A 26867-nucleotide genomic window follows, 5' to 3' on the forward strand; every position below is an offset into this window, starting at 1 on the left:
ACGACGCTGCAAGCGAAAAGGACCGTAAGCTTTTAGGGTGAAAATCCATTTGACGACAGCGCAGGCCGAGTGCGTTGCCGGGCACGCCATGGCCAGGCTCGTGGTTGGCACGGCCCAGACACAACGTCTGGCGTGCCATACTAGCCCACGTGCCGTGACTATGGCCCATTAGAACTTCGTGCAAGGCTGGGCCGACTCGGATCATGTGGCATGGTGAGCCTTGCTGGCACGTTTGGCCCTTTTGCCAGACTCCTAAAATTGCTTGAATACCTTGTACTTCAAGACTGAGAGGGCCAAAGAAAACATGCAGGTCAAGGATGTTGTCTCACACTTAGTAGAAGATGGATTATCCATTCTGCAATACGTGAATGACACGATGCTTTTCTTAGATCATCATGATTTTACCAAGCAATGAATATGAGTTATTACTTTGCACCTTTGAGCAATTATTGGGTATGAAAATAAAGTTCTACAAAAGTGAAATCTTGTGTTTTAAGCAAGCTAAAAAAATGTGAACTGCAACACTCATAATTATTTGGTTGCAAATTAGGCATGTACCTAGATTTACCTGCACTACTATAGTAACCTTAATTACAAAGATTGGAAAGGAATTGAGGAGTGAATTGAAAAGAAGTTGTCTAGTTAGGAAGGGAAATAAAAAGCTCTCTATGGGGGGGGAATACTATACTAATGTTTATGTTTATGTTTTTTTTTTTGAGGTACCTAGTGGAGTTCTTAAGAAATTAAATGCTATTGATTGGAATTTTTCTAGCAGTATGATCAGCACAAATAGAAGTATAGATTGGTAAAATGGTTTATTCTTAATTTGCCGACTGAAGGATCATGGAGGTTTAGGCATCCAAAACCTAGATATATAGAACGAGTGTTTATTTAGTAAGTAATTGTGTAAACTTTTCAGTGAAGATGATGGTTTGTGTCAAGATTGCTTAGGAATAACTATGTTAAACATAAAACTATATCACAGTGGAGATATTAATTAGAGATGAGTTTTTGGTAGTCTCTTGAATGAGAAGGATTCTTTACTCATTATATATATAGCGTAAAATGCACCACAGGTCCATTAATTTTTGAGATGGCGTCACTTAGGTCCATCAACTTTAAAACTGTATTTTTTGGTCCATAAACTCTTTATGTAGTTCACCGGAGGTCCATACCCCTTCGTTTGGTCCTTGGATCTGACGTGGCAGGTACAGTCAGCAGCTTTGACTGTGTTTATATTTGCAAAAACAACCCCGTGTTTCTATGTCTTCCATACCGTCATCCCTAGGAGAGAGGAGCACGATGGTGTGAGCGCAGCATGCAACGCGAGCAGGCGGGCCAGCTAGCGCGGTAGGCCTGGGGGCCAGAGGTGGCGAGCGCAGCCAAGGCGCATCCGCGTATGGCCGGCAAGCGAGCGCGTGCTCACAGGCTCGTTGCACGTACGGCTCATAGGCCAACGCGGAGCAGGCAAGTCCGTACGGATGCTAGTCGTGCCCAAGCCCCAAGGACGTGGTCACGTGGAGTTCCGAACCATGTTGAGGTATGGCCGCCTCAAGCTGTTCACGTACAACGAGCTCAGAAAGGCCACAGGCGACTTCGACTCGAGCTGAGGTAGATCGTCGACGAGGGTGGCTTCGGCGTCGTCTACAAAGGGGTGATTGACGGCGCCGTGAGGAAGGGGAAGCGGAGGGCTTCCATGGCGATAGGGAGTGGCTTGTCAGGCATCTAATCTTATTTGCATGTATGCACATCCATGCGGGTCGGTGTCGCCGTGGGCGCTGCACACTGCGAGCGTGCGTGGCGTTGCACATATGGAGGTGAGGATGGACAATTAGGCGCGGGCGCACGACAGTACCAGCAACCAGTGTGCGCCGTGCTTCGGCTCAGCACGTTCCTGTCGGAACGCCAAGCCGGTCCTGGCGCCGACGTGCCACCCGCGCGCGTACCTGCCCTCTCCCGCGGGTGCGTTGTTAAGCCAGATGCCGCTATTGCCGACCACGGCGCATGATGCATACTGCAGCCCTCGGTGCACGACGCGTATGGCCGCTAGTCGTCCCTCGCCCCGACGTACCGTGGTACCGGTCGATGGGGCTCTTGATGAGGTCCACGAGCTCGCCCATCACAAGCAGTTCGAATTGCTGCCTGCCGAGCCAGTCACGGAGGCTGCGCACAGTGGCGCGTCCCGACGCTCGAGGGAGCCCTCATCAGGTTCCCCACCAATAGTCTCTTGGCGCCCCGCAGCACCGCCGACACGGCCAGGTCCACGGCTGAGTGAGCTACGCATCAGCCACATGAACCTTGCCTGCTCCGCGTGGCCTACCAGTCGTGCGGCGAGCACGCGCTCACTCGCCGGCCCTGCACCCAAGATGCGCATGCCAGCTCTGGCCCCTGCGCTAGCTAGCCCGCAGGCTCGCGAGCCAGCGCGGCGAGCACGCGCTCACGCTGCATGTTGTGCTAGCAAAATCGTGCTCCTCTCTTCTAGGGACGACTGCATGGAAGACAGAGAAACACAGGGATGTTTTTGCAAATATAAACACAGTCAGCTGCTGACTGTACTTGCCACGTCAGATCTAAAGACTAAACGAAGGGGTATAGACCTTTGGTAAACTACTTTAAAAGCTTATAGACCTAAAAATACAGTTGCAAAGTTGATGGACTTAAGTGACACACCCTCAAAAGTTAATGGGCGTCTGGTGTATTTTTTTCTTTTTTTAATCGGATATAACTTGGACGCACATAACCCACACACTCCACACTCACACCACAAGCACACACACGCACGTGCGCGTCCGTACACACGCAAAGAAGAGATTGGGAGGCATCATCGCCTCCGGTACGCGGAAAATGCATAGTACCACCGAACACGTACATATGCGTATACCTTAAAATTTCTATAAAAAAAATCCAGAAAAAAATGCAATTATCAGAGTTTGAACGCGTCTGGACAGACCTACCAGCGGACCACAGCCCATTCGCAGACCTCTCCCGTTTCTAAGTGCGTGGCAGGTGCAGGTACTCGCCTGTCAGGGCAGCAAGAAAACATGCTGGATATGGCTCACACCACGGAGAGAGATCATCGTGTACTAGCCCTCGAGGTCGCACGAAGCCACGAACCAAAGGGAAGGCCTGGCTAAGCCCAACATGGTGGCCCGTGAAGCACTGAATGGCTGCGAACGGGCCACAAGAGCTCCGGTGGCCGACGAACTTTCATGTGCACGGCCTGCTTTGCTACTCAAACCCAACGAGAGTAACTGATACCAGTGGGCAAACAGAAACAGTCAGATATCTAACAGACTGAGATGCATAACAGATCAATCAATAGATCATCCGGATTTAGGGAACGAGCAGATCTCAGGCACCAACATTACGGCTAGTAAAGGGTTCAACGAAACCCTTATATACGTTACTCATACAGCTACAAGCCTACAAACCAGCCCGGAAATTTTTACTCTAGCAGCACACAATTCACAAGGATGGGTCACTGGCTTCACGACCGCGATCCTTGGTACTGCCTCTGTATATTCACCATCCTCACTTCGTCACCTCAACACCGATCCGCTCGGCGACCTGCATCAAGAAGAGCGCACCAGCAAAAAACAGAGGTCAGGATGGAGTCGGCGCTCATTCCCAAAGAACAAAATAGGTAATAAGGGAGGGACACAGCTCTTGGCATGCTGCGTTGCTGCGGCTGGTCTTATCCAAACCTACAAATCTACAATGCCCACCCCCAAGAACACCAAGAAGCATCCATTTCAAGTGGTGGAGACAGGCCACAAAATGTCCGTTCTTTCTAACATAAATTACATTTTGACGTGTCGATCCGTTCTGGACAGTTCTTTGGCCACAGACAGGCGTGCTGGACCACAAACCATTTCCCCTGTGGCGCATGACAGACCTGCCGTACCTCCAGCAATCAATGCTACCCACACAGCACACGCCAGTGCAGTGCAGCGCAGCGTGCCCACAATTATCCTTACTGTCACTAGTTCAATACCGATCATGACCATGCTCTGATGCTGGAATCTATTAGCTCGCTGTCAAGATAGACCTCTAGAACAAAGGTGTCAAGAATAAATAGAAATACCTCCTTGAAGGAGCGAACATAGCTGCCCCAGAGCCAAGCATCACAGCCTGCATCTCTGGCTCCCCATATATCATTTCTACGATCATCACCAACAAGCACAGCTTCTTCAGGCTTCACACCTAACTACCTAAGAGCTCACAAGCCTTCAAAAATATTATTGGATTTGGCTTCTCTGCTGCAACCTGATAGTATAGGTTGGAAACAATCGCATTATGAGATATAAAAAAAAATATCAAACAGAATATCTATCCACCTTTTTTATAGAAAAAAGAAGCACTACATCACTAGATCACAGTAGCAGTAGGTAATAGTATATAATACAAACATGATAACTTGGAATTGCAAGTACAAGATTTCTGCAACGAAGCCATCTGTTTTTAACATAAGTAGAAGAAATGACAAGACATTTAAACAAACCTCTGCAGAGACTGCAACTGCATCAAACCAGTGGTCACATTTCAAGACCTGCAGAAGTGGTCATAGACGGGTATCAAAATTGGAGACAACAGCAGTTTTAACACCAGCTTTCCTTAAAGCTTTAAATACATTTTCAGCATCAGGATCAACAAACTTCCAGGCCTAGCAAGCATAAAAAGCTTCTCATTAGTCCAGCTGAAGTCAGAGACAACAAAGAATGTTCTTCTGCTGACTACACAGTTAATCTAACCTTTTCTGTCATAAAGTACTGATAAAGTTCCTCAAAGTACTGTGCATCTGAACAGCCTGTAGAAGAAGTGACTATGTGCTGCCAAAAGGGTCTCCCATCATCCACATACCTGGTCAATGTTGGTATAGTAACTTAATCTCGAAATGGATCAATGATAATATATAGAAGGCATTCTAGAAGAAAAGAAAAAAGATACTTGAGAGAAATATCAGGAGTATAAAGTACTACAGCACAACATGGATAGCACAACATGGATAACAATAATAGGGAATGGGTTCACGAAGATAACATAAACAAAAAGAGTAAATAAATAGCATTATCTGTGCATGGTTTCTGTTTATAAATACAAGGGTACTGCCATAAGTAATCGCAAAAGAAAAAATGAGCACAAGACGAAAAATGAACCCATGTTTTCACAAAACAAGTGTGATTTGTGAAAACAACCAATCAACTCCCTAATATCCATAGGAGTGGCTTTCGACTTGATTGTTTAAGCAAGCTTCTCAGTTCAAATTAGCATAAAAGGCAACAGCAGACAGTGGAAAGAAAACAATATGCAAGTCAATACTTTTCTAAATAATCTCATGGTTGGACAAACAAAATCGAAACAAAGATAAATCCAAATTTGTTCAGTTTCTTCAAAAGATATCTCCTGGTAATTTTGAAGAGGGGCACATTTATCAACAAAACAACCTATGTACATAAGTATATAGTACCAAGTATGGGGAAAAGAAAAGAACATGGAGCCAGATTAAATTGGTGTTATGGATGCACCTTTAGTGTAAAGTTCTGATCACACTATCTATTAGGGAGCACAACAAATACATGTGTTTACATGAATTATTACGAGAACATGAAAATATGGCATAGAAGTAAAGAAATATGTGAAGTCAGTGATTTAGTGCACAAATAATAAACAAATCAAACCATAACTCCACTCCAATTGTAGAACATAACAATAATAAGATTAAACAACACTGTAGTCTTGCTCAAATACGCAAGCATTGACTACACCAACTATACAATTTCTTTTGGAAACAAAATAATTTTGCAGAGCTTTTTTGAGCATCCATGAAAGGCAAGCCTAACTATATGTCTATATGTGCACGGAGACGTAAAGATATGGAAGCCTCAAGATGTAACCTTTTTGTGTGTGAAAATCGACCTTAAAATATGCAGCTTGATACTAAAATAAGCAAACCAGAAAAATGACAAAGTACTGCAATAGCACGCCTCAACTAACCGCGCCACTATTTTCAATCTTCCCATTTTTCCCAATTTGTCGTCATTTGCAAATCTAGGGCTTCTAATAAGTAACAGCTGAACTGAGAGACGTTATTTATACAAGTGACAAGGATGTCGTGTACTAGGAATCAGCACGTGTAAAATGTCATTTTGCGCACATGAATGACACCATACACCAATGTTCATGCAGATTCGTATGGAGTCGACGACATAGAATCTTGGAGAAAGTCAGACCAATTAAAAAAAAGAAGAGAAATCTCCATTGTCAACGAATTGACCTCTCAGCTAATGAGCTTGCATCAAATCACCAAACACTCGCTGCGTCTAGCCAAAAATAACGCGCAGACAGGAAACAGAAAAGTATGGCACAACAAGATCTATGCTTACCATCAATAAACAGATATACAGGCATCAGACCAGATTCGATAAATTGTCAGTAAGTGGCAACGTTTATATACCAGAAATGTATACCTGAGACGTGATCCACCCCGTGGTTTCTCGTATGCCCGCCGGTATCTCATCAAGATCTCACCTTCCGAGTACTTCACTCCATACTTCTCACCAATGCTCTTATACACCTAAACAAAGGGAGCACACAATTAATAATTCAGAATAGAAACTTTTACAGACAAATCTGTGTCATGAACCACGGAACCCACATGAAGGCAGTGCAAAATTCAGACCCGACAATTCAATCCAAGCTGCAATGATGAGAAGAGAACCTATTGCGCTACCAGAGGACAGCCCAGTGACCACGCAGACTGCACATCACAGCATGACACTAGCCCGGACGTAAGGATCACTAACGCACAGGCACGCAGCGAGCCGGTAGAACAGAAAGAAGCGGGACAGGCTGACTGGGTGAGGGGAACGATGTCCTACGGGCAACGGTGCTGACCTGTGCGGTGGGTTGGGCGGGGACGACGAGGGTGCCGACGGCGTCGACGAGGAGCGCGCGGTGCGTGACGTCGCGGGGCTTGGCGGTTGACGGGCACCGGGAAGAGAAATGTGACGCGCAGCAGCGGCGGCGTCGGGGTGGAGACGTCAGATGTGGTGCGCCGTGCGCAGCGAGGCGTGGGCGTGAGAGGTGGCGTCTGCGGTGCTCTTTCCGTAAATCCTGGGTGTGCGGTGTGCCTGCTGCCTGGTAGGAGTAGTGTGCATCAGCATCGCATCGCATCGCTTGCTTTTCGACCTGGGAAAGGGTTTTCGGTTGGTTTTTTTACCACAAGACCGGCCGTTCGTTATCTCAAAATGCTACGTATATTTTATTAATGAATAATGATGATATACTCCGTATATTGCACCTTTATATAGTTTCGTTTTCAGTAAAAGTTTGAAACCGAGCGTCGTGGTTTTAAAATGTTGTGGACATTTTCATGCATGAAATCCTTTATGAGAAGCCGAACATGTGGTTAGAATATAAACTTGAAATTCAAAAGTTGAGTACAGTAGTAACATATTAGACAAAAACAAGGAAGTGTTGATAGTCACATGTTACACATGAATTATGATTGGCATTTATCTTGGGTGTGGTTTTCATGATCCATGTAACATGGGGCGTACCTTGGCCCTGATTGGTTATGCTCTAAAATTTGCCCCGCCAAAACTAGGGTAAGCCAAAACAAGCGCATGTCAAATTTTGGTGGTCAAAATCTAGGCAAGAAATTTAGTAATGGGCCTGCCTTAGTTTTGGCTGGACAGATTTTGGAGCCCAACCAAACGACTGCCTAAGTTTTGAGACTACCCTAGTTTTGGCTGGGCAGATTTTGGAGCCCAACCAATCAAGCCCGTTGTTCCTTAGCTTTTCTCCTAACCTGGCTCAGTGAAACCAACTTGGATTTGTTTTTTTAGCCTGAAACATTGATCATGCCTCCTATCCAGCCCTAGCAAGCCCCCGATGGCCGTCATGCTCAATTCCGTTCACCTCCTGCTCTCCACCTTCTACCTCCCATCTGGTTCACTGTCCACCGTCTCGAGCTCCATCCTCCACCTCACCGAGCTCCGTCTCCAACCTCGCGTGCGTGTCAATAAAACTTTTTTGAAATGGTTAGAAGGCATTTTGCTCGATTTTTAAAGTTAGAGGATGTATGATTCATGGTAATAGTCTAATAGAGTTGCGCGTGGATGAAAGATCGAGTTTGGGATTTTTCTTTCAGATTAAGCATAAGCAGCAAGTGTGGGCTGCTTAGGGCACCACCGACGTAAGCCAACAGATTTGTTAGCCTCAACTAAAAGCAGTAGTTCATGTAGGTGGGGAGAAGTTGAGGCAAACAGCTTCACGGTGCAAGCTATTTTTTTACCCTACATGCATGTAGCTTGTAGCTTTTCTCTCCTTATCCTACTCCCTCCATCCCAAAAAGAGTGATATTTTTTACTTTCAGACATCATATTTAACTGTTTGTTTTATTTAAATTTTTTGTGTAAATTATAAAATAAATAAATCATTATTAAAGTATCTCTAATGATAAAATAAGCCATAACAAAATAGTTGATATTTATTAAAAAAATTGAATAAGACGAATGCTCAAACAAGATATCTGAAAGTAAGAAACGACGTTTTTTTTAATGGAGGGAGTAGACCGTAAGCTAGCCAAACGCTCGCTCTACTAGTTGCTTTAGCGTGAAGTTGTAGGTGCTTCTGCAGGTAGGCGGACTGTGATGCGAAGCTATCATTCCGTGCTAGATGGACACCAAATGCAGACGTGTCACTCGAGCCTACAAGACACGGTGGAGCGATGGGACTGCCTTAATCTGGAATTCACTTTTTCTTTGACTCAGGCACTCAGCATACGATTGGGTCTTCTCTCTCCTGTACAAACTTTTTTTTCTAGCAGACAGGCGTCAGGCGAATGGTGCTGAGCGCGTTAAGGTTCGTCCGCCGTCGCAACACCACTGATTCGGTGCGTCAAGTCGCTAACGGCTCCCTTTCAGTGCCTAGGGCAACCCCAACTAAGCTTTCATCTGGACTCCTATCCTTCTTTTAGAGGGCCGGGATTTGAAAACATAGCTCTAACCGAAGCCTCGTCCAGCCCCCCATGGATGAGGCACTCTCGTTCCTCTCTCCTAAACTTCAGATGTAGGCGTTCCTCATCCTCTTCCCTACTTCTCATTCCTCTCTTATTACGAGGCTGATAAGTGGGCCCGATAAATAAGACACATGACAATATAGTGTAAAGTAGAAAAATTTTAGAGAATTGGTTGGAGTGTGCTGAGAAGTAGGGGCTTAGAATATGAATGAGGAACTTATTTCGTGAGATAGAGAGCAGGAATAGGTTGGAGTTGGTCCAACTCCAATCCAATCCAATCAATCCATCCATTCCTCTAGTGGCACGCCGAAAACCCCGTATAAAACACACACCGCCCTCCCACGGATCAAACCACCCCTCGGAAAGCCCCCAAAAAGCGTCAGGAAAAAAAGGGAGAGCCGCGGCATGGACGGGCACGTCGGCAAGCTCATCGACTCGGTGGGCTCCATCTTCCGCGGCAGCGACATCCTCCCCTGGTGCGACAGCGACATCATCGCCGTAAGCCCCTCCTCCCCACTTCTCCTTTCGCCGAGAAAACTGGGCTCGGCTGGCGGCTGGCCTCCCAGGGAGGGAGGCCTGCTGACGAGTACCGCCAATCCGACCCTTTCCTTCTCCCGCCTTCTTGCTGCTCCGGTGGCGGCGGCAAATTTTGGAGGGGGAATGCGCGCGAGGGGCCCACGAATCAGCACGGGGTTCGCTGAGTCGTTGCTGCGCGGGGAATTGTGTCACAGGTTCATTCACCAACCCTATGGTCGGTTGAACCAAACGATGAATCACCTTCCATTGCACCGTGGTGCTTCTGCGGCCATTAATCAAACAAACCAATTATCCGATCGCATCCTGTTATCCAGTCAAGCCGTGTTTGATCACGCGGAGCCTAATCGTAATCGTTGCCACGTGTTCTTATGATCAATTCTTTTTATCAGGGTTTCGAGAGCGAGGTTGCTGAGGCTAAAAATGAAGAACAGAAAAATGAGAGCCTCATGAGGCTCTCCTGGGCGCTTGTTCACTCGAGACAGCCTGAAGATGTCAACCGGGGCATCGGGATGCTTGAAGGTGATATCCATATCCCGTTAATTTCCAACAGCATTAATACTTGGAGTTTTCTTTTATAAAAAAATATGGCTTGAGAAAATTGTAGGAGCTCTTCACCTGTTCCTTCAAAAAACAGAAAATATGACTCGAGAAATTTACTGAATATTTGCCCCATTTCCTGATTATTTCCACGAAAAAGTGATTGAGTTGGACCTCATGTTTTGAGTAGTGATTGAGGTGGACCTCATCTTTTAACTAGCATGCTTAGAAAATTAGAACTTGCCATTATCATTAGCATGGTGAAAAAGGTGTTGATGTACAAGGAAATGCCCACATGCCATAAGAAGCGTTTTACCACATGGACTTCTGTTCAATTACCATTGTTTGACTTCCTACGCCCACTTCTCTGAAGAGAACCAGTTGACACTTTCATGAATTATCGGGTTACATTGCTGAGATTGGAACCTCTAAAATTTAGAGGAACTAGAGTACAGCATAGTTACGAAGAATTAAAACTACTCTTCTTTTCAATCTAGGCCAGCCCCATCCTAGGCTACTAGACGTCGGACCTTCCACAATTCAATTAATTAATTTCAATCAAGCCGATCTTATTCACTGAAGCGTATTTCTTTGCCGTTGTCCCCATGGGAGCTCATGATGTTATCTGTTGCCAGCTTCATTGGACAGGTCTAGCAGCCCAGAGCAAGCAAGGGAGAAGCTCTACTTGTTAGCTGTTGGGCGTTACAGAACTGGGGATTATACAAGAAGCCGACAGCTTTTGGAAAGATGCTTAGAGGTTTGATCACGAAATGTGTTATCTGTTGTTATTCCTTTGAGACCTTCCAGATTTATTTTAGTCTGTGGCCTTACTCCTGTACTGTTAACCAAGGTGCCCCTGAATTTGATGCCTGCATGTTGAACAAAACATTTCATGTTTTCTTCAGATCCAGCATGACTGGAGACAAGCCATGACTTTGCAAAGGCTCGTTGAAGAAAAAACCAGAAGAGGTTGGTATAATATTTATGCTTTCCATTTTCAGTGTAGGAAAATGATAAAATGGACGCCCATGGATTTTTCATCTCCTACTATAGTATCCACTATCAGGTTAGGAAAATGAATGGCCAATAGATTATCATGTGCTACTATAATGCCAACATGATGGCCCTGTTTGTTTCCAATCGCCATACTGCAGGGATTTTTTTCGATTCTAGATTTTGCTAGTTCAAAATTCTGAATCGGTGGTGAGCAGAAGCTGAAATAATCAAGGCATTTGGTGGGATTCTTGCTTTTTTTTAACCGAGAATCTGATTATAAGCGGAAACAAGCAGGGCTGGTGTCCAGTAATTTCCCATGTCCTAATGTAAATATGAATTGTATTGATCAAGAGAGAAGTTTCACATATATCCCCAACAACTGCTGTCAGCCATGGACCATGAAAAGTAGTAGGGATCAAGACATCATGTCTTAATGAAGTTATCTACCATGTGTCCATGTTTCACATATTAGAAAAGAATAATAGAGCAAACCTTTAGTCATTCCAATGCACTGTTTATGGTCTGTCTAAATTGGGATAACCACTTATTTGATGGTTAAATGCAGATGGTATGATTGGCATGGCTATCATCACAGGCGCCTTTGGAGTTGTGGGTCTTGTTGCTGGCGGTATAATTGCTGCAGCTTCTTCGTCATCCAGGAGGAGATGAGGATATCTTCTCTCTTGAAGTGAATAAGAAATCAAGACGGGCAAAAGCTTGGTGACAGATGATCATCACTTTTGTGCTCAGTGTGAATGGGTGCTCACTTGTCTTTTTTCCTGTACTTTTGCGCGTGAGACCAACCTTGTATTGCGTCCAAACGAGAGATATATGTATTGTTAACAGTAGAGGATGAGGCTCAGGAGCATTTCGACTGTTGTACTTTGTGTAGCTGCAGAAGATGCTGCGACTATAGTAGAATAACAAAATGCATAATACTCTGATCCCTGGTCCTAGTCCCCTTAGATGAGTTCATTCCTCATCGCCATTATGAAATTACCGTACTTTATGTTAATTTTTTGTGTGGCCTCAAAGCATGACCTTTTAAGTGGAAAAGGAGCTTTTCAGAACTATCAAATAAACACAAAAGGAGAGAATGATTTGGTTTATCTAAACATGATATGGACCTTTTAAGATCTTGTGTAAAGAAAGGATGCATATGCACCAGAATATTTTCGGTCTTTGTACATGTTCTCTGATAAACCTTTTTTGTTTTTTGTGGTTGCGGATACACATTCTACACATCTTGCCCAACAAACAAAAGCAGGTTGTTTTAATCTTCGCTCCCTACCAAGGTCAGCAGGAAGTCCTTGTAATACCCGGAGGTGTCACCGACTACGTCGCTGGTCACCGTGGTTTTGAACCTGACCTTGTATTCCTCTTTGATCTTGTTCATGCCGATCTCGGACCCTGAGATGATCGCCCTCCTAAGCGTGTCCTCATCCGTTCCAAATCCTAAGATGGAGTATCTAATAGCCTGATGAACACAAGTACACATACAGGTTATGTGTGGCCTTATGTTCTTCGATGAGCATCTCAGTGAGAAGACCATCCCTGCATTTCAGTAATGTAATTTGTTATTAGTAAATATCATTAGAAAATACTTGCATATTTTTTAAGTCCTGATATATGCAACTTGGTTCGTAGAAACAATCAGATGGCATGTTGTCTTGTACATGTATTTGGTACAGCAACACTTTAATCATCAAGCAGTGTTCTCCATCAAGTTGTTTCCCTTGATTGAATATTGTGCACACATCGTCTACAGTGCAAGGTTAGATATATATCCCATAAATCGATTGGATGCTGATGATACTTGGCTGGCAAGATTATGCAAGGTGGCAAATTGTGTTTGTTCTTCTTACAATTGGTTCTGTTGCATACAATATACTAAGTGAAAAATGGGACAATTTATTGAGTTGCTGCAGCATCTTTGTGATGTGTTTTTCTTGTGTTTGTCGGTGTTTGCAAACCCTGACTTAGCTAACAATGTGACTCTATTTTTTTATATTTTTTTACAAATTTTATTTATCTTGTTTTGTATTTTACCGTAGCATTAGCACGGGCATACACTCCACGTGGAACGGCGCACGGGTGTGGCTCGGCACTTTCAGCAGGCGGCGGGGTGCGGCGCGCGGACAAGGAGATCTTCGTGTTGGTGGAGCCCGCGACGCCGGTGCGGCTGCACGGAGGGGACGCTCGTGCCCGGGGACTCACCAGGAGAACGGTGCACTGGCCGAATGTTGCCGTTGCGTTAGCAGGGCACTGTACAATTAGTACTGATTATTACTCCTAATGAACCAGAGGCGCGTTTCAAGATGACACCTGGGCTGGGCACCACTCAGTCCGCAACGATCTGCTACTAGGGCTCCCAACCCGCACGAAACGCTCCCTCTGGTCGTGCTAAAGCTGGCCACCATGAATTAACGTCATAAAACTACATTAATTTCTTCAAGCTGTTTCGTATCTGAATTGATTCTGTAGCATGCATGCGGTCTATCTATCTATATAAACAAGCAAGCATTTGACCCGTACCTGGACTAGTCGTGACACGGCGAGCTTTATATAGATAGAATAGAGGCATCACTGGATCCCGATGCAGCAGTTCCTCGCACAAACCGGCAGCAACAGCAGCGCCGCAACGTCACGGCCGGCGTCGCCGCAGCCACGTCTCAGGCAGACGCAGGCACCCAGGAAGGAAAGGGACCCGCAGAACAAGGAGAAGGAGGCGCCGCCTCCGGCCATGGCCGACGAGCACCAAGACCTCACCAGGGCCTTCGCGGGTACGGTACATTATTATATTTTATATATTACTTGTTTTGTGTATACCCATGCGATGCGCTGATGAATTGCTGCCACGATGTTGGAAAATGAGAATGCGCTCGATCCATACAATGAATGGATGCAGGTCTGGGCGGGCTGGGCGTGGACGAGACCGCGCTGGGGCGGTGGCGGCGGCAGCCGGAGAAGCGGGCGCAGTTCCGGCGCGGCTTCCTGGGCTTCTTCTCCGCGAGCGCCGGCGCGGGCGCCGGTATCGAGCGGTGCAAGGACGAGTACCTGCTGCACCTCAAGGCGGAGTTCGCGCGGTTCAAGGACGCCGCGGTGCTGTGGGCGATGCACCCGTGGGAGCGCGACGCGCGCTGGGCGCACCACGTCCTGCACAAGGCGCACCCGCCGCAGGTCCTCGTCGAGGTCGCCTGCACGCGCGCCGCCGCCGACCTGCTCGGCGCACGCCGCGCCTACCAGGCGCTCTACCACCGCTCGCTCGAGGAGGACGTCGCCTACCGCGTCAGGGACGCCAACGCCAGTGTGCGCGCGCGCTGCTTCCTTCGACATCGTCTCGTTCTGGGCTGCTGGCTGCTGGCACCTGGACCTGGCAGCAGCAGGCCAGCTGTGACTGACGCACTAACACGTATTGCCTGCCTGCCTGCCTGCCTGCAGCTGCTGGTGGGGCTGGTGAGCGCGTACCGGTACGAGGGCGAGCGCGTCAGCGAGGACCTCGCCACTGAGGAGGCCAAGGCGCAAGGCGCTGGCCGCCGCCGTCAGGGCCGCGCCGGCGCCGGCGGCGACCAAGCTAGTGCAGAACGAGCAGGTGGTGCGGGTGCTGGACTGCTGGCTACCAGGAGCATGCCCCAGCTCAGGGCCACCTTCAGGATCTACATGGAGCTGCACGGCAAGCCACTTGAAGAGGCCGTCAATCAAGAATACCAGTAGTAGAGTTCATCATAAATCCAAACTCTTTTAACGCTCTGATCTGATTCATCTGTTCTTTGCGCCTGCCTGTGACTGATCAGGACCTGCAGCCTGTTCGCTTGATCGTAAACGATCGTAAATTTTCAATCAGAACAATATTTTTCTCTCACATCAAACCAGCTAGCAGTAATAATCCACGATCGTATACGATCGAATCAGCACCGGCCGAACAGACTGCTGGCGGCCGAGCCGTGCCTGCGAGAGGCCATCAAGTGCCTGGACTCGCCGCCCAAGTACTTCAGCGAGGTGATCGGCAGGGCGTTCAGCGACGACGCGGACAGGCAGGCCAAGGCGGCGCTCACCCGCGTCCTCGTGTCACGCGCCGACACGGACATGGAGGATATCAAGGACGCCTAGGCCAGGCAGTACGGGGCCAAGCTCGCCGACGCCGTGGCCAAGAACACCCATGGCCACTATAAGGACGCGCTGCTCGCCATCATCGGCAAGTGAAAGGGGCCCAGGGTGTTGTGTGGCCGCTAGTGCCACACATGAATAATAACACATGTTCTTTCAAATGAAACAGTTCAATAAGATTGTACTAGTGCCCATCTCCTTTATTTCTGCGAATAGATAAAAAGAACAGCATCCTGTTACCATGTTACGAACTACTATGGGATATGGAACAACCATTTCAAGTGGCAGGCAGGAACAAAGGCCGAAGGTACAATGCTCGCACACATGTAGCCCAACCACGCAAACAATTTGGTATACCGGCCAATCCAAATCAACAAGCGGGCCAAGCAAGGCAAAAATTGTCAAGTTGAGAAACTGGCGTGCTCTTTCTATGCCCTAACCCCTGGCTGTATGCACGGCGGGCTCGGTGCACACGTATCCACCCAATTCTTTCCTCCCTTCACGATGTACTTCATCCAGCTCTAATAAAATTTACAAATCTTGTGTGCAAATCTTGGAGGGAGTACAAAACATCATGTGCGCTTGTAAGAACCATCCTTCCGACAATAGAGGGCCAACAAACCTTCCAGAGCTCCAGGTATCTGTGTCAGGATCTTTACAAGTTACCGCAGAACTGGAGTATCCAAAATGCAACACACGGCGTTCAGTTGCTCACTGCTCTAGAGACGTGGCAAACGGCTCGATGAGAATGGAAGCAAGCAGTTATACATCCACTTCAAGCGTGACACGACAATCATCTTGTCTGGCGTTCCCATGTCGAGCTTTGCCAGATCAAAAATATCTTCTCTCAAGCTGCATTGCAAACAGTTTCCTACACGTCAGATCCAGAATAACCAAGATGAGAGGTGAAGGACTTTGAGCAGAGAGACTGACCTTAACCATTCGCCTGTTTCTTTTGCGTGAGACTCAACAGCTTTGCACAGTCTATCAAGCGTGTAAAGTACTAATCCAAACTTGCACCGTGCCTCTTCCTCCTATAAAGTAGCAACTTCAAGGAGTTATTGCATGATCATATCATATAATCCAAGACTTTAGCCACTTCAAATTTATTGCATGGTGCCTATTAGATTAGTAATAAACATTTTATCTACACATCTTTGAGATACTAGTTAGGGAAAAAAGGCGATTTTGGTAATTTTGTATATGGTGAGAGAACAAGCTCATATATAAGACTCAAGTGCTAGAAGCATAGTGAAAGTGATCACAATTAGAAAGACGAATAAACAATACTTGGAAAACAAATATGTTAAACTCAAGCAAGAATGCTAGAGTGAACGAATTTCATATATATTTGAATATTTGAAGTTACCATTCCATTATCCCTGTAATGCTGAAACTCCATAAGCCTTCTCTCTACATCAACAAGAAGCAGCCTCCGTTGACATCGTGCAATATTACCTCTTCCCTCAGCACCATGATCCTGTGGAACACGCAGATGTTTAGTTAGCCAAATTTACCATAATGCCTTTCTACTTTCTACTTTCCATATGCATTTGCATGCAACATAAACTGTAAAGATAAGTAACACCCATGGTTTGAACTCTGAGAGAAAGATGACATGATGTAATAGACCTACAATTACTGCAGATAGACCAGAGGAATGAAATTGTGAGCATGAAAATGTTTTTTGATGGTTTATATACATACACGCTGAATCCATGTTCGCAATAACACAAGCAGCAGAAGTGAAAGACCAAAAGCAGGCAGAGCTGCAAGAACGGCAAAGTTTATAGCATTTGCCCTAAGAATCTGATCCATTTCCAGTAGTCCCCTGTGTAAAACCACTTCAATTATCAATAACAATGAACAATAGAGAAGACAAAGCATATCTTTATATAGCTTATCAAAAACTTCAGATGGTGATTTGTTTAACTTACGATTCAAGATCCAGTTTAAGCTTTTGAATCTGAAATTTTCAAAATTGAAGGTCAGTGAAACACTGTTTCAATTATTGTACCCAGAAAATAGGAAACCAGGAACGAACCTGAATAAGCATAGCACGGGCTAATTCTCCACTGAACAGGTTTTGAATTGGATGTATCAATTCCTTCTCATATCTGCACAGTGCACATATATAAATAGAGATACAATTCATGAGTTCGGTGCTACAAAGGAAACGATCAAAAGAGACTAGTGAAAATAAATGCAGTCCCATACTTTCGTCAGGAAACTGGTTAATAAAATATGAACTGTATGTTCACACCTCTGAACAAAAGGAGACTACCAAACTTAAAGCAGTAGTAGTCATTATTCATCAAACACTAGAGAAACTTGCATATCAGCCGGTTCACAAAGCAGTTCAAGTACACGAGTGACATACTAATTAGTCATACATACAATCATGCTAGTTAGTCATAAGAAGTGACATGATTAGGACTAAAATTTCACACCAACAATTCCCTGAATCATAGAAGCAATTGCATACATGCTGACAAGGGTTACTAGTTTATTGAAGCATCTGGCAACTACTAGTCTAATACTGAGTTATCATAAACTCAAAGTTGGGAGTTTCCTGAGGTTGTTAAGTATAATTAAATGTTGGATAAGAGTCTATTGCATTAACTTGTTTTCTACTATTCAATGTTCACATCTGGGGTCAAATCCATCAAATGGATGGCTAACAGTTTCCAGCCCAAATGGTCTTAAAATGAGTCAACCATGAAGTTGAAAGGGCCAAACTGCCTACGAGTCTGGCCAATTATTCCGGCTGTTCGGCTGGCTGGAAAAACGGCTGATGCTGATGCTGATGCTAATTTGTTGAGAGAAAAACATTGTTATTTCGCTGAAATGGTACGGCTGATAAGTTCAAGCGAACATGCTTTAGTTGCTGTCACATGTCATTGGATAACAACATAGGTACATAGAGTAACCAAATCTCTAATTATGCATATAATATACCATACACCAAGGTTTCCTTTTGTGAACAAATAAGAATATATTCCTTTAAAAGAGGTAGAACATTAAAGGGATGTAGTGAAAGGGGAAATTGTTCTCTTGACTGTTAGAGTATACTAGGCAACTCCGGATATGGCTAGTTTATGATTGATTGTAATCCTGGGATAACCTTCCTTATCTCTAGGAGAGGCTACTTGCCCTCCAAGCCACGTACTCCTATATAATCAGCCCAAGGGGCTCAAGCAATACATCCACGCATTATACACCAATCTTACATGGTATCAGAGCAAATTTATTGGACGCTCGAGAAATTGACAAACGAAATGGAAGACGCACATGACGACCTAATTGACATGCATGACAGACAGTAGTAGTATCATGACGACAAGTAGGAAGACTCGACGCAAGCTTGGAGAGGGCCTCGTGTCCAGGATGACCGAGGCGGCGATGCCAAAGTGAAGACTCGGTGGCGGCGACCAAGGATTGAGCAGCTGGCAGCCGGAGAGGGTACAACGGTCCGGAGCTATTGCACCTGACGATCACGTTCCGAGACAGAAGATCCTTCACAGAACACCCAGTTGGATCAAACTCAACAGAACAATTGTTATCAATAGTGAACTGACGAACAGAAATTAGGTTCTTAATAAGTTGTGGAGAAACCCGCACATTATTAAGACGTAAAGATGGTAAAATAACTGTAGAGCCAGTGGATGTAACGGGGAGTAAGGATCCGTTACCGACAACAATGGACGATGGAGTAGGATACCGCGAGGAAGTAGTATGTGAAAGCGAATTGGAATGTGATGACATGTGAGAGGTTGCACCTGAATCGAAGTACCAGTCATTGTTGTTTTGTGGCTGCTGCAGCGTCATGGTGCTGAATGTCGATGCCAGAGATTGATGATCCCATGTAGGAAGTCCAGCGTGCGGCTGGTAGTAGCCGGGGGGTGGTGCAGTCCAAGACCCGGCGTTCTCCAGGACCGAGGCAGGCACAGCATGCTGTTGAAGAGGCTGCTGGGCCAGCAGAGCGTGCTGAGGGGTGCCAGGCAGTGGTGCAAGTGGAGGCCGCTGCCCAGGCTGTGGTCTAGGCCACATTTGGATGGCCCCGGCCCACGGGCGGTAGAAGGAGGGCCATGGTGCGCCCTGTCCACCAAAGGGTGCGCTGGACTGGGCACCTGGCTGCGTGCCAGTGTGCGCCGGTTTGCCACCAGCGCCGTCGCGCCGGCCGCCACGTTTTCCGCGGCGGTTCTTGGAGGGAGCAGAGCCACCCCCGGAGCCTACGCTGGAGGCTGCAGGCTGCTTAACAACAGGAGGACACGACGGGGCTGACGTATTGGTGGAAGCGGTGAGTGCTGTCGATTGAGACGACGACATGTTCTCCATCGTCAGCTCCTCCAAGAGGAGGTCAGCCTTCGCGTCCAGGAACGTGGGGAAGGGGCGCCCTCGCCGGAGATGCATGCCGACGGTCTTGAAGCGCTCATTCAGACCGCGAATGAGGTTGAGGACGAGGGTGCGGTCGGTGACGACTTCACCTAAGTCACCAAGCGTGTCCGCCATGCGCTTGAGCTCCTTGCAGTAATCGGTGATGGACAGATCACCTTGAACGAAGTTGCGGAGCTTGGCGTCGAGGAGGAGGGCGCGTGTCTCGCGGTTATTGAAGAACTGGGACTCCACGGCGCGCCAAGTGTCGCGGGCAGTGGAGTTGCGCGCTGAGATCGTCGCGGCGAGGTCGTCGGAGATGGTGCAGAGGATCCATGACTTGACAACGCAATCCATAAGCTGCCAGTCAGGGAAACCATGTGCCGGTAAGTCCTGCAGGACATGGTGTTGAAGGGAATACTTCCCAACGATGAGGAGGAACTGATCACGCCACCAATTGAAATTGCCGGCGTTGAGGTCGAGAACAACCATGACAAGATTGCGGATGCTCTGGACCGCAACAGCCTGGGAGTGGAGGTTGGCGATTGCAGCAGCCTCTTGCAGAAGGAGGGCTTGATGCAGATCGGTGTTGTCGTTGTGGTCGGAGGCGTGATCGGAGAGGTCGTCCTCATCGTCCCCGTCCGCGAGTGCACCAGCGGCGGCGCGTTCCTGCTCGGCGCGTGCCAGGGCGTCGCGAGCGCGGGCGACGGCAGCGTCGCGCTCCAAAGCGGCGGCCTGGGCTTCCTTCTCAGCTGCGGCGACACGCGCGAGGGCGGCATCGCGCTCATAGCCTTCCGGTTGGCTGCGAGTAGGCGCGCAGCAGCATCCGCATCGGCAGCAACTTTGGCGGCGGCGCAGCCTTGGCCTGGGCATCGGAGTCTAGGCTGGATACCGTGGGGACGGCAGCCGATTTGGGAGAGGGGGGAGGAGTCCCAGGCATCGCAGCACAGGGAAGCCGGCGCAGATGGGTGGGAGAAGCGCAGCCGAGGGGAGGGCGCGCTGGGGAGGAGCGCAGGTTCTAACCCTAGGCTTCCGGCTTCCGCTGCCCTCGCGCCGCCCCCGGGGAGATCGATCTCCACCGGGGGCAGCGCCCTCGTAGGATGCGCGATCGATCCTTCTGATCCGCCACGCCGTCGTGGTCAACCAACAACAGAAGGACCTACCTCTCCCATCGCTGCCAGGATCCGCCGTCTTCACCGCCCCTGTCGAGCGTCGATCTCCCCGGGGGCGGCACGTTGGCGGGTTGCCGCGCCGTGGGGGCTTCGCCCCATCTCGCTGCCCCCTGCTGCTCGGCTGCTGGACGGCCGATTTCTCCTGTCCCTGATTTCTATTCCCCTTTGTCCGTGTTGACCTGGAAAGAGATAAGGGAGGGGATGGGGCACTGCTAGGGGCATCCGAGATTGTACCCCATGGTTCGTCTTGCTGCTGTTGTTTTCTTTTTCTTTTTCCCGATCAGAGATCGGGTTGCATCGCCCTACCGTTCGTCATCGCTTCATCCTCGACACTCCCGAAGACGAGGTTGTCGTTGTGCCCTTCAGGCTACTGCGGCAACACTCGTGATCCAGCCATCCTCGCCGGCGACGCCGCCTTTTCAGGCGGTGGCGCCACCCATGCTGCTGGTCCTCGTCACGCTGGCTCTCGGTCCGAGTCCGCGCCTATTGCCGCACGCTCGCGGACACCGCCGCCGATATTGTTGAAGGAAGATGCGGTTGCGCTCTCTAGCTACACCATCTACCATCGCAGTCGGCCTATCATCCTGCTGACCCTGTCGGCAAGAGGCTGCTGATTTTGTGTATTCGGGCGCCTTCGCTGACGCTTCGGACCCGCGCCCTCCTCCACGGCTTCGATCACGTCCACCTCAACCTCGGCTACTTCGGCACTAAGGGGCTACCATCTGCTTGACAAGCCTCTTCGGCTCCCATTCCAGCCACAACATCTGCGGCACATCGACGGTTGCGACTGCGGGGGGATGTCATCTCTTCGGCTTATTCTCGAGTCTCATCGTCTGCGCGCTCCCGTTGTGACTGCAGGGGGATGTTAGAGCATATTAGGCAACTCCGGATATGGTTAGTTTAGGATTGATTGTAATCCTAGGATAACCTTCCTTATCTCTAGGAGAGGCTACTTGCCCTCCAAGCCATGTACTCCTATATAATCAGTCCAAGGGGCTCAAGCAATACATCCACGCATTATACACCAATCTTACATTGACGACGATGAATCATAATTTAAATGAAAAAAACTGGAGAATATGAAATATTGCTGGCATAAATCAGCTACAGCTAGTGAGACGGGTGTCAAGTTCGTCAAACAACTGTTGGTATAGTTTAGATAGATTTACCTCATCGTGAGAGTCTCCAACATCGCCTGCACTGATAAATCTTCCGGCAACTTCCGACCCTCTGTTTGCTCACAAAAGGCAACTAGCATCCTAAACATGTAAGATGTAACTATCGGGGTTAAACAATGCAAAATATACTTTATGAGACACAATATCAAAGAGTTTCCAGACAAGAAAAAAAAAGTACTCCTACATCATATGAAACCAGATAGGTAAACTTGGCCTGAAACTGTTACATACATACATACATGCAACTGTTTCAATTATATATCAAAAGTGCTTCGCGACACATATAATACCAATTAAAGAGGGAAATTACCTAATAACCGTTTACATTACAGAATAATATAATATGTGCATACAGTACGTACTAATTGTCGTTTTCTCCACTGTATTTGCTTATAGGACATGTATGTTTGGTACAATATTGAAACAATGTAAACTGATTAATTGATATAACCCATTGTGAAATGTTAAACAAAAAGTATATATGGTATATGACTATCCAAAATTTATTTCAATAAAAACAGGTGAAGCTTAAAGTTAAGACAAATAGATAGCAATTCGCCAACATTGATGTATCTATTTATTTCTCAAAATGTTATCCTTTTGGCCCTTTTGGTTATGTTCCACCCTATGCCATGCAGGTTGAAGTCAAAGCAGTTTAAGTGCTCAAGCTGTAAAAGCTGGTAACCCCAGAATATGTTACTTTGGCTTTCGCAGCAGGGTGAAACTGTATCTATTCGATGGTTAGGTAAAAAAGCAAACATTGGCATCAAGAAACTAGCATAGTCACTAGAAATTAGAGAGATAGAAATGATGGATAACCTGCGCAATGAATCTTCAGTCAGTTGGACCTCTTGATTTTCCATTACACCTTTATCTCTTTGCTTGAATGTCTCGAAAAGCTCATCTCTAATGGAAATGATCTAGTGAGCAACAAATACAGAACAAACAGTCATGTTTTGAGCACAGTAGTAAAACTAACTTCAGAACTATAGAACTCCATTTTAACTTCAATTAGGAGTAAGGAATTCTCAGCTGAAATAGATCAACTTGCAGCAGCGGTCTAAAATTTCAATGATTCACACAAAATTTGAATATATAAAAAATATTTATACCACTACAACAGCCCACAGTTTACAAAAACTCTTCGATTAAGCTTGTTTCTATGCGCAAAGTCTCCTTTAAGGAACACATGGATGCGTTGGCAGGCCATCTTATACCATAGTGACAAAAGACTGCAGCTAATCTATATCTGTATCTACCTATATAATATTAAAAGTACAGAAATTTCCTCCACCCCTCACTCTCTCCATAAGTCCATTTCCTACTCCCATCCCTCTTGGTCCGTCAGTCTCTCCCTTGTCCATCTGTCACTCGATCAATATGCCAGTTTGGAGCTACACCTTTGCTGGAGTCACACCACTCATGTTGTGGCCTGGCCACCAGAGCCCATGTGCGTCATGACTTGGCACACATGTGGGCATGTGGCTCGCATTCCACCTTTATTAAAGTCACAGCAGGTGAGCACAATGGCCATCCATTTAAGCTGAGTCAATTTCTCATACGGGATTAATCCTTTCTTGCACTTAACATTTATTATGGGCTTTGGAATTTATTTGATTTAATTGAAATAAGGTTGGAAGTTCGAACAAGCCCACTAAAATCCAACAAAGATAGCTAGCTCATTATCATTGGTATGGGCCAGTCTAAATGACCGTGCAACAAGTTGTATGTCCCGTTGCAACGCAAGTGCATGTTTCTCAGCAGTCAGCACTCTGTCTAATTCTCTGCATTTGCATTTTGATATAAAATATCTCCACTAACAGGCTAATAAGACCAAGCTGGCAAGCTTCCTCCTGTACCTCACATAACTTCTCATGTATATGATGTATAAACAATCCGAGAAGCCTCTTCTGGTCTTCCCCACTAAATCATGTTATTTACTTTAGTGACTTACGCTACCATACTGAAAATAAAATATAAATAATAGAAGTGTGAATTTACAAAATATCTTACTGGTTTCTCAACATGTTCATCCCAAAATCCAGCCACAGACTCCTTAGCATCTCGAACCCAATTGTCGATATCAGGACTTCCCATCAAGCTGCTATGGCGTAAAAGCCACAGAGAACACACAGAGAGACCCACTGCTCCACATGTATAGGGTAACCAGTATATGGTCAATCTGTTTGGTCTTTTATGCCTCGAGAGCTACAATTATAGAGCAAATTTTCAGGTAGTTATTAATCAACACATTGCTTTAAATAGATTCGTAAGGAACATACATATAAGTATAAAGCACTATAAAATTTCAGAAAAAAGGGAACTATAGGCTATAGCAGCTGATTTAGTGATGAAGCCAAAGTTATTTCTAGCAAGTACTACAGACATAAAAGAACAGAAAAAAAAAAGTTCATAAAATGGTACCGCACTAGTATTCTACTAATGAGATACAACTATACAAATTCGGCCCGGACACATCATCAGCTTATCTATGTGCTGAGTTTTGATGTTTCAACACTTGTCCAATGTGGTTGCTAGTAGCTTTTACTTTGACCCTACTGCTAATCCTAATCAGCAAAGTCATTGGCTGTTGTGTACATATACATTATTTACAGGCGGCCTAAACAGGTAGCATCAAAACTTTGTTAGTATAACTATAGATCAAATACAACGAATTGCACTCTTAACGTATTTCAACAACAAAGATCGCTAGTTTTGAAGACTTGAGCAAAAGAGGTTGAAATGTGTGGTTGTCTTAGGAAGATAGAGATGCTTACCTGAGAGGACAGAAAACTATCTAACTTCTGAAGGTTTTGATAGACTAAACTTGTACCATCTGTTGCCAAGGCCTCTGTCCATTCTGAACTCTCTACATCGACTTCTGGCAATTTCCCAAACAGTTCATATGAATTTCCATCATGTGTAAATAGTTCATCTTGCCCCTGAAAGTATTTGGTTAAAAATAACAAAGAAGTCCATCTAAAAAGATCAGAATATATGAAACATAACATTGCATACCTCACCAGCATTTCTAAGTGATACCTCCAACTTGGAGAATGTCGTATTTAAAACAATGAACAATGTATGCAGAGATTTATCTGAGTTTTCAGTTAATCCTTCTCTGCATTTATCAACTTCAGAATGAATCTACAGAGGAGACAAGCTAGAGATTAAACAATGTATGTGTTATATGCCTGTAACACAAAGCATTATTGTCCATGATGAAAACTGTGAGTTTGATTTTTTACCAGAGTAGTACAACAGTTATGTTTGAAAGTAGCCAAAAAGTTAACATTGAAAATACTAAAGATAAAGTTTACTCTCCTAGACATAAGCTGAGAGAGAATTACAATTATAGGATTATTACTATGGTATAATAATTACAGTTGATTAACTGAAGTAAACAAACCTCTGCAAGAAAAGCGGCCAAGCAGTGTTGCATACTTGTCAAGGCAGCAAGTTTTGTTGACACCATATCAGATGCAGAATGCAAAATGTATTGGACTGGACGTCCATTGCTTCCGAGTCTAGTGAGTGTTTGATACGTTGCATCAACAAAAGCCCTTGGACCTCTCTCAAAGATCATAAAGTACACTTTCTGAGAATTTGTTCCCTGAGAAGAAATGCTCCACAGGTAAAATAGTAAATAACACAAGGAATAAAATACATCTCTTTAAATACGTCAAAGGTATGCATTAAATTTATACCTCAGCTTTGGCCTGCCAAAATAGTAAGCTTTTGTGAATACTGTGCAAATTAGTCAGGGTGTGTTGCACAACGTCATCTAAGATAATAAAGGCTTTGGGCATCTCACCAGCAATCCTACAATGAACGAATAAACAGTTCGCAAGAACTTCAAATAATACTGCTTCGCAGTTATCAACGGCATTCACAAAATAGTATACCATAGGTCCATAGCATTAGCCACATAAATAGGTCAACAAAACATTAGCTTAAGGAAAACGACGGGTTGCCCTTTGTTGCTTTTACTGAGCTGTGTCTAAACAATCTACCGAGTTCCACGAATCCCGCATCTTATAATTGCCCCCAAACTGGCACAAGTTCCACAATCTAACATAAGGACACGCGCAAAGCAAAATCCCAAACAAGCTCACGAGTGACATTGTTCGAACAAAAGCTCGCAATGACACTTCTTAAATGATCACTACGGTGACACTCCTAGATTAGCTAACAACGCAAAGTTCGAATCCCAAGCACGCAGGTAGCTGCTGTACTCTAGGAACCAGCATATGACGGTCAGGCGCAAGCCAATAGCAGGGAATCTCACCGAGCGGAGTGTGCGGCCGCGGGCCGGAGCGGGAGAGGTAGAGCGGAGCGCCTGCGGCGGCGGGGACGGCGGACGCCGAGGTAGCTGCGCTGGAGGTCGGAGACGGCAGCAAGGAAGCTGGAGGAGTCCGGGAGGGGAGGGAGGCGCGCGACGAGGGATCTCCATACGCGCGCGGGCGCCTCGAGCGCCGCGGCTGCTAGGCTCGACGCATCAGAGGGATCGCCGGAGCTAGGGTTCTGCGGCGGCGATGTCGCCATTGGGGTCGGGAATTCGTGTGGGCGGCACTAGTGGGTTTCGGGTTTTAAATTTTTCCTTGGGTTTAAGCTTGACATTTTGGTTTCTGATGATTCAACCGGTTGGCTGCTCTTCTTCTTGCTGAACAAGCTTGTGCATTTTTTCATCTAAAAAAACTGTTGCAGATATTTCGTAGCCCTACTGCCCGGTAATAACTCAATTATTGTTCAAAACATGCAAGCTCTCAGTATTTTGTATGGACCTAACTTCACTCTAGTAAAGAAAAAAAAAAATTAGCTACCAGTACAATGTTATTGTTTCTTCTACCGGCAAAGAGTGTCATCGGTCGATCCACTAATTGCCCGGTGCATGCTCCGTCGTTGTTTCTCGATCTATTTCAACTTTTCGAGTCTGGTCCCATC

At 46.2% G+C, this 26867-nt stretch overlaps 2 protein-coding genes and 2 pseudogenes across 3 annotated transcripts; 2 read left to right on the plus strand and 2 right to left on the minus strand.

Annotated features, from left to right (window-relative positions):
• Positions 1 to 3334: 3334 nt before the first annotated feature.
• LOC136499051 (uncharacterized) lies at positions 3335 to 7016 on the minus strand (annotated as a pseudogene).
• A 2304-nt stretch (positions 7017 to 9320) lies between these two features.
• LOC136499063 (mitochondrial fission 1 protein A-like) lies at positions 9321 to 12107 on the plus strand. Its single transcript, XM_066494762.1, has 5 exons — positions 9321 to 9520; positions 9949 to 10078; positions 10732 to 10853; positions 11002 to 11065; positions 11658 to 12107. Exons 1-5 carry the CDS (start codon positions 9428 to 9430, stop codon positions 11759 to 11761), a joined length of 513 nt encoding a protein of 170 aa, XP_066350859.1. The 5' UTR covers positions 9321 to 9427; the 3' UTR covers positions 11762 to 12107.
• Positions 12108 to 13688: 1581 nt separating this feature from the next.
• LOC136499088 (annexin D4-like) lies at positions 13689 to 15295 on the plus strand (annotated as a pseudogene).
• LOC136499072 (protein DGS1, mitochondrial-like) lies at positions 15241 to 26580 on the minus strand. Of its 2 annotated transcripts, XM_066494778.1 has the most exons (15): positions 26212 to 26580; positions 25631 to 25745; positions 25333 to 25536; positions 24942 to 25070; positions 24701 to 24865; positions 23937 to 24131; positions 22743 to 22843; positions 21915 to 22004; positions 17244 to 17316; positions 17137 to 17165; positions 16907 to 17030; positions 16569 to 16679; positions 16133 to 16233; positions 15915 to 16051; positions 15241 to 15840 (listed from the first exon to the last, which is right to left on the minus strand). In XM_066494778.1, exons 1-14 carry the CDS (start codon positions 26466 to 26468, stop codon positions 15919 to 15921), a joined length of 1827 nt encoding a protein of 608 aa, XP_066350875.1. In that variant the 5' UTR covers positions 26469 to 26580; the 3' UTR covers positions 15241 to 15840; positions 15915 to 15918. The 2 variants fall into 2 exon arrangements, with proteins under 2 accessions (XP_066350875.1, XP_066350871.1); XM_066494774.1 differs by having other exon boundaries at positions 15241 to 16051.
• Positions 26581 to 26867: the final 287 nt, after the last annotated feature.

Source organism: Miscanthus floridulus, chromosome 1 (genome assembly GCF_019320115.1).
Source record: "Miscanthus floridulus cultivar M001 chromosome 1, ASM1932011v1, whole genome shotgun sequence".
Taxonomy (NCBI): Eukaryota; Viridiplantae; Streptophyta; class Magnoliopsida; order Poales; family Poaceae; genus Miscanthus; species Miscanthus floridulus.

Bases quoted from the DNA above. Each gene is read 5' to 3' on its own strand.
- LOC136499063 (XM_066494762.1), top strand. From the start codon at position 9,428: ATGGACGGGCACGTCGGCAAGCTCATCGACTCGGTGGGCTCCATCTTC. The intron at 10,079-10,731 runs GTGATATCCATA...ATCTGTTGCCAG, and splicing joins GGGCATCGGGATGCTTGAAG to CTTCATTGGACAGGTCTAGC. The intron at 10,854-11,001 runs GTTTGATCACGA...TGTTTTCTTCAG, and splicing joins TTTTGGAAAGATGCTTAGAG to ATCCAGCATGACTGGAGACA.
- LOC136499072 (XM_066494778.1), bottom strand. From the start codon at position 26,468: ATGGCGACATCGCCGCCGCAGAACCCTAGCTCCGGCGATCCCTCTGAT. The intron at 25,537-25,630 runs GTATAAATTTAA...ATTTCTTCTCAG, and splicing joins TTTGGCAGGCCAAAGCTGAG to GGAACAAATTCTCAGAAAGT. The intron at 16,680-16,906 runs GTATGTATATAA...CGTGTTCCACAG, and splicing joins TGCGAACATGGATTCAGCGT to GATCATGGTGCTGAGGGAAG.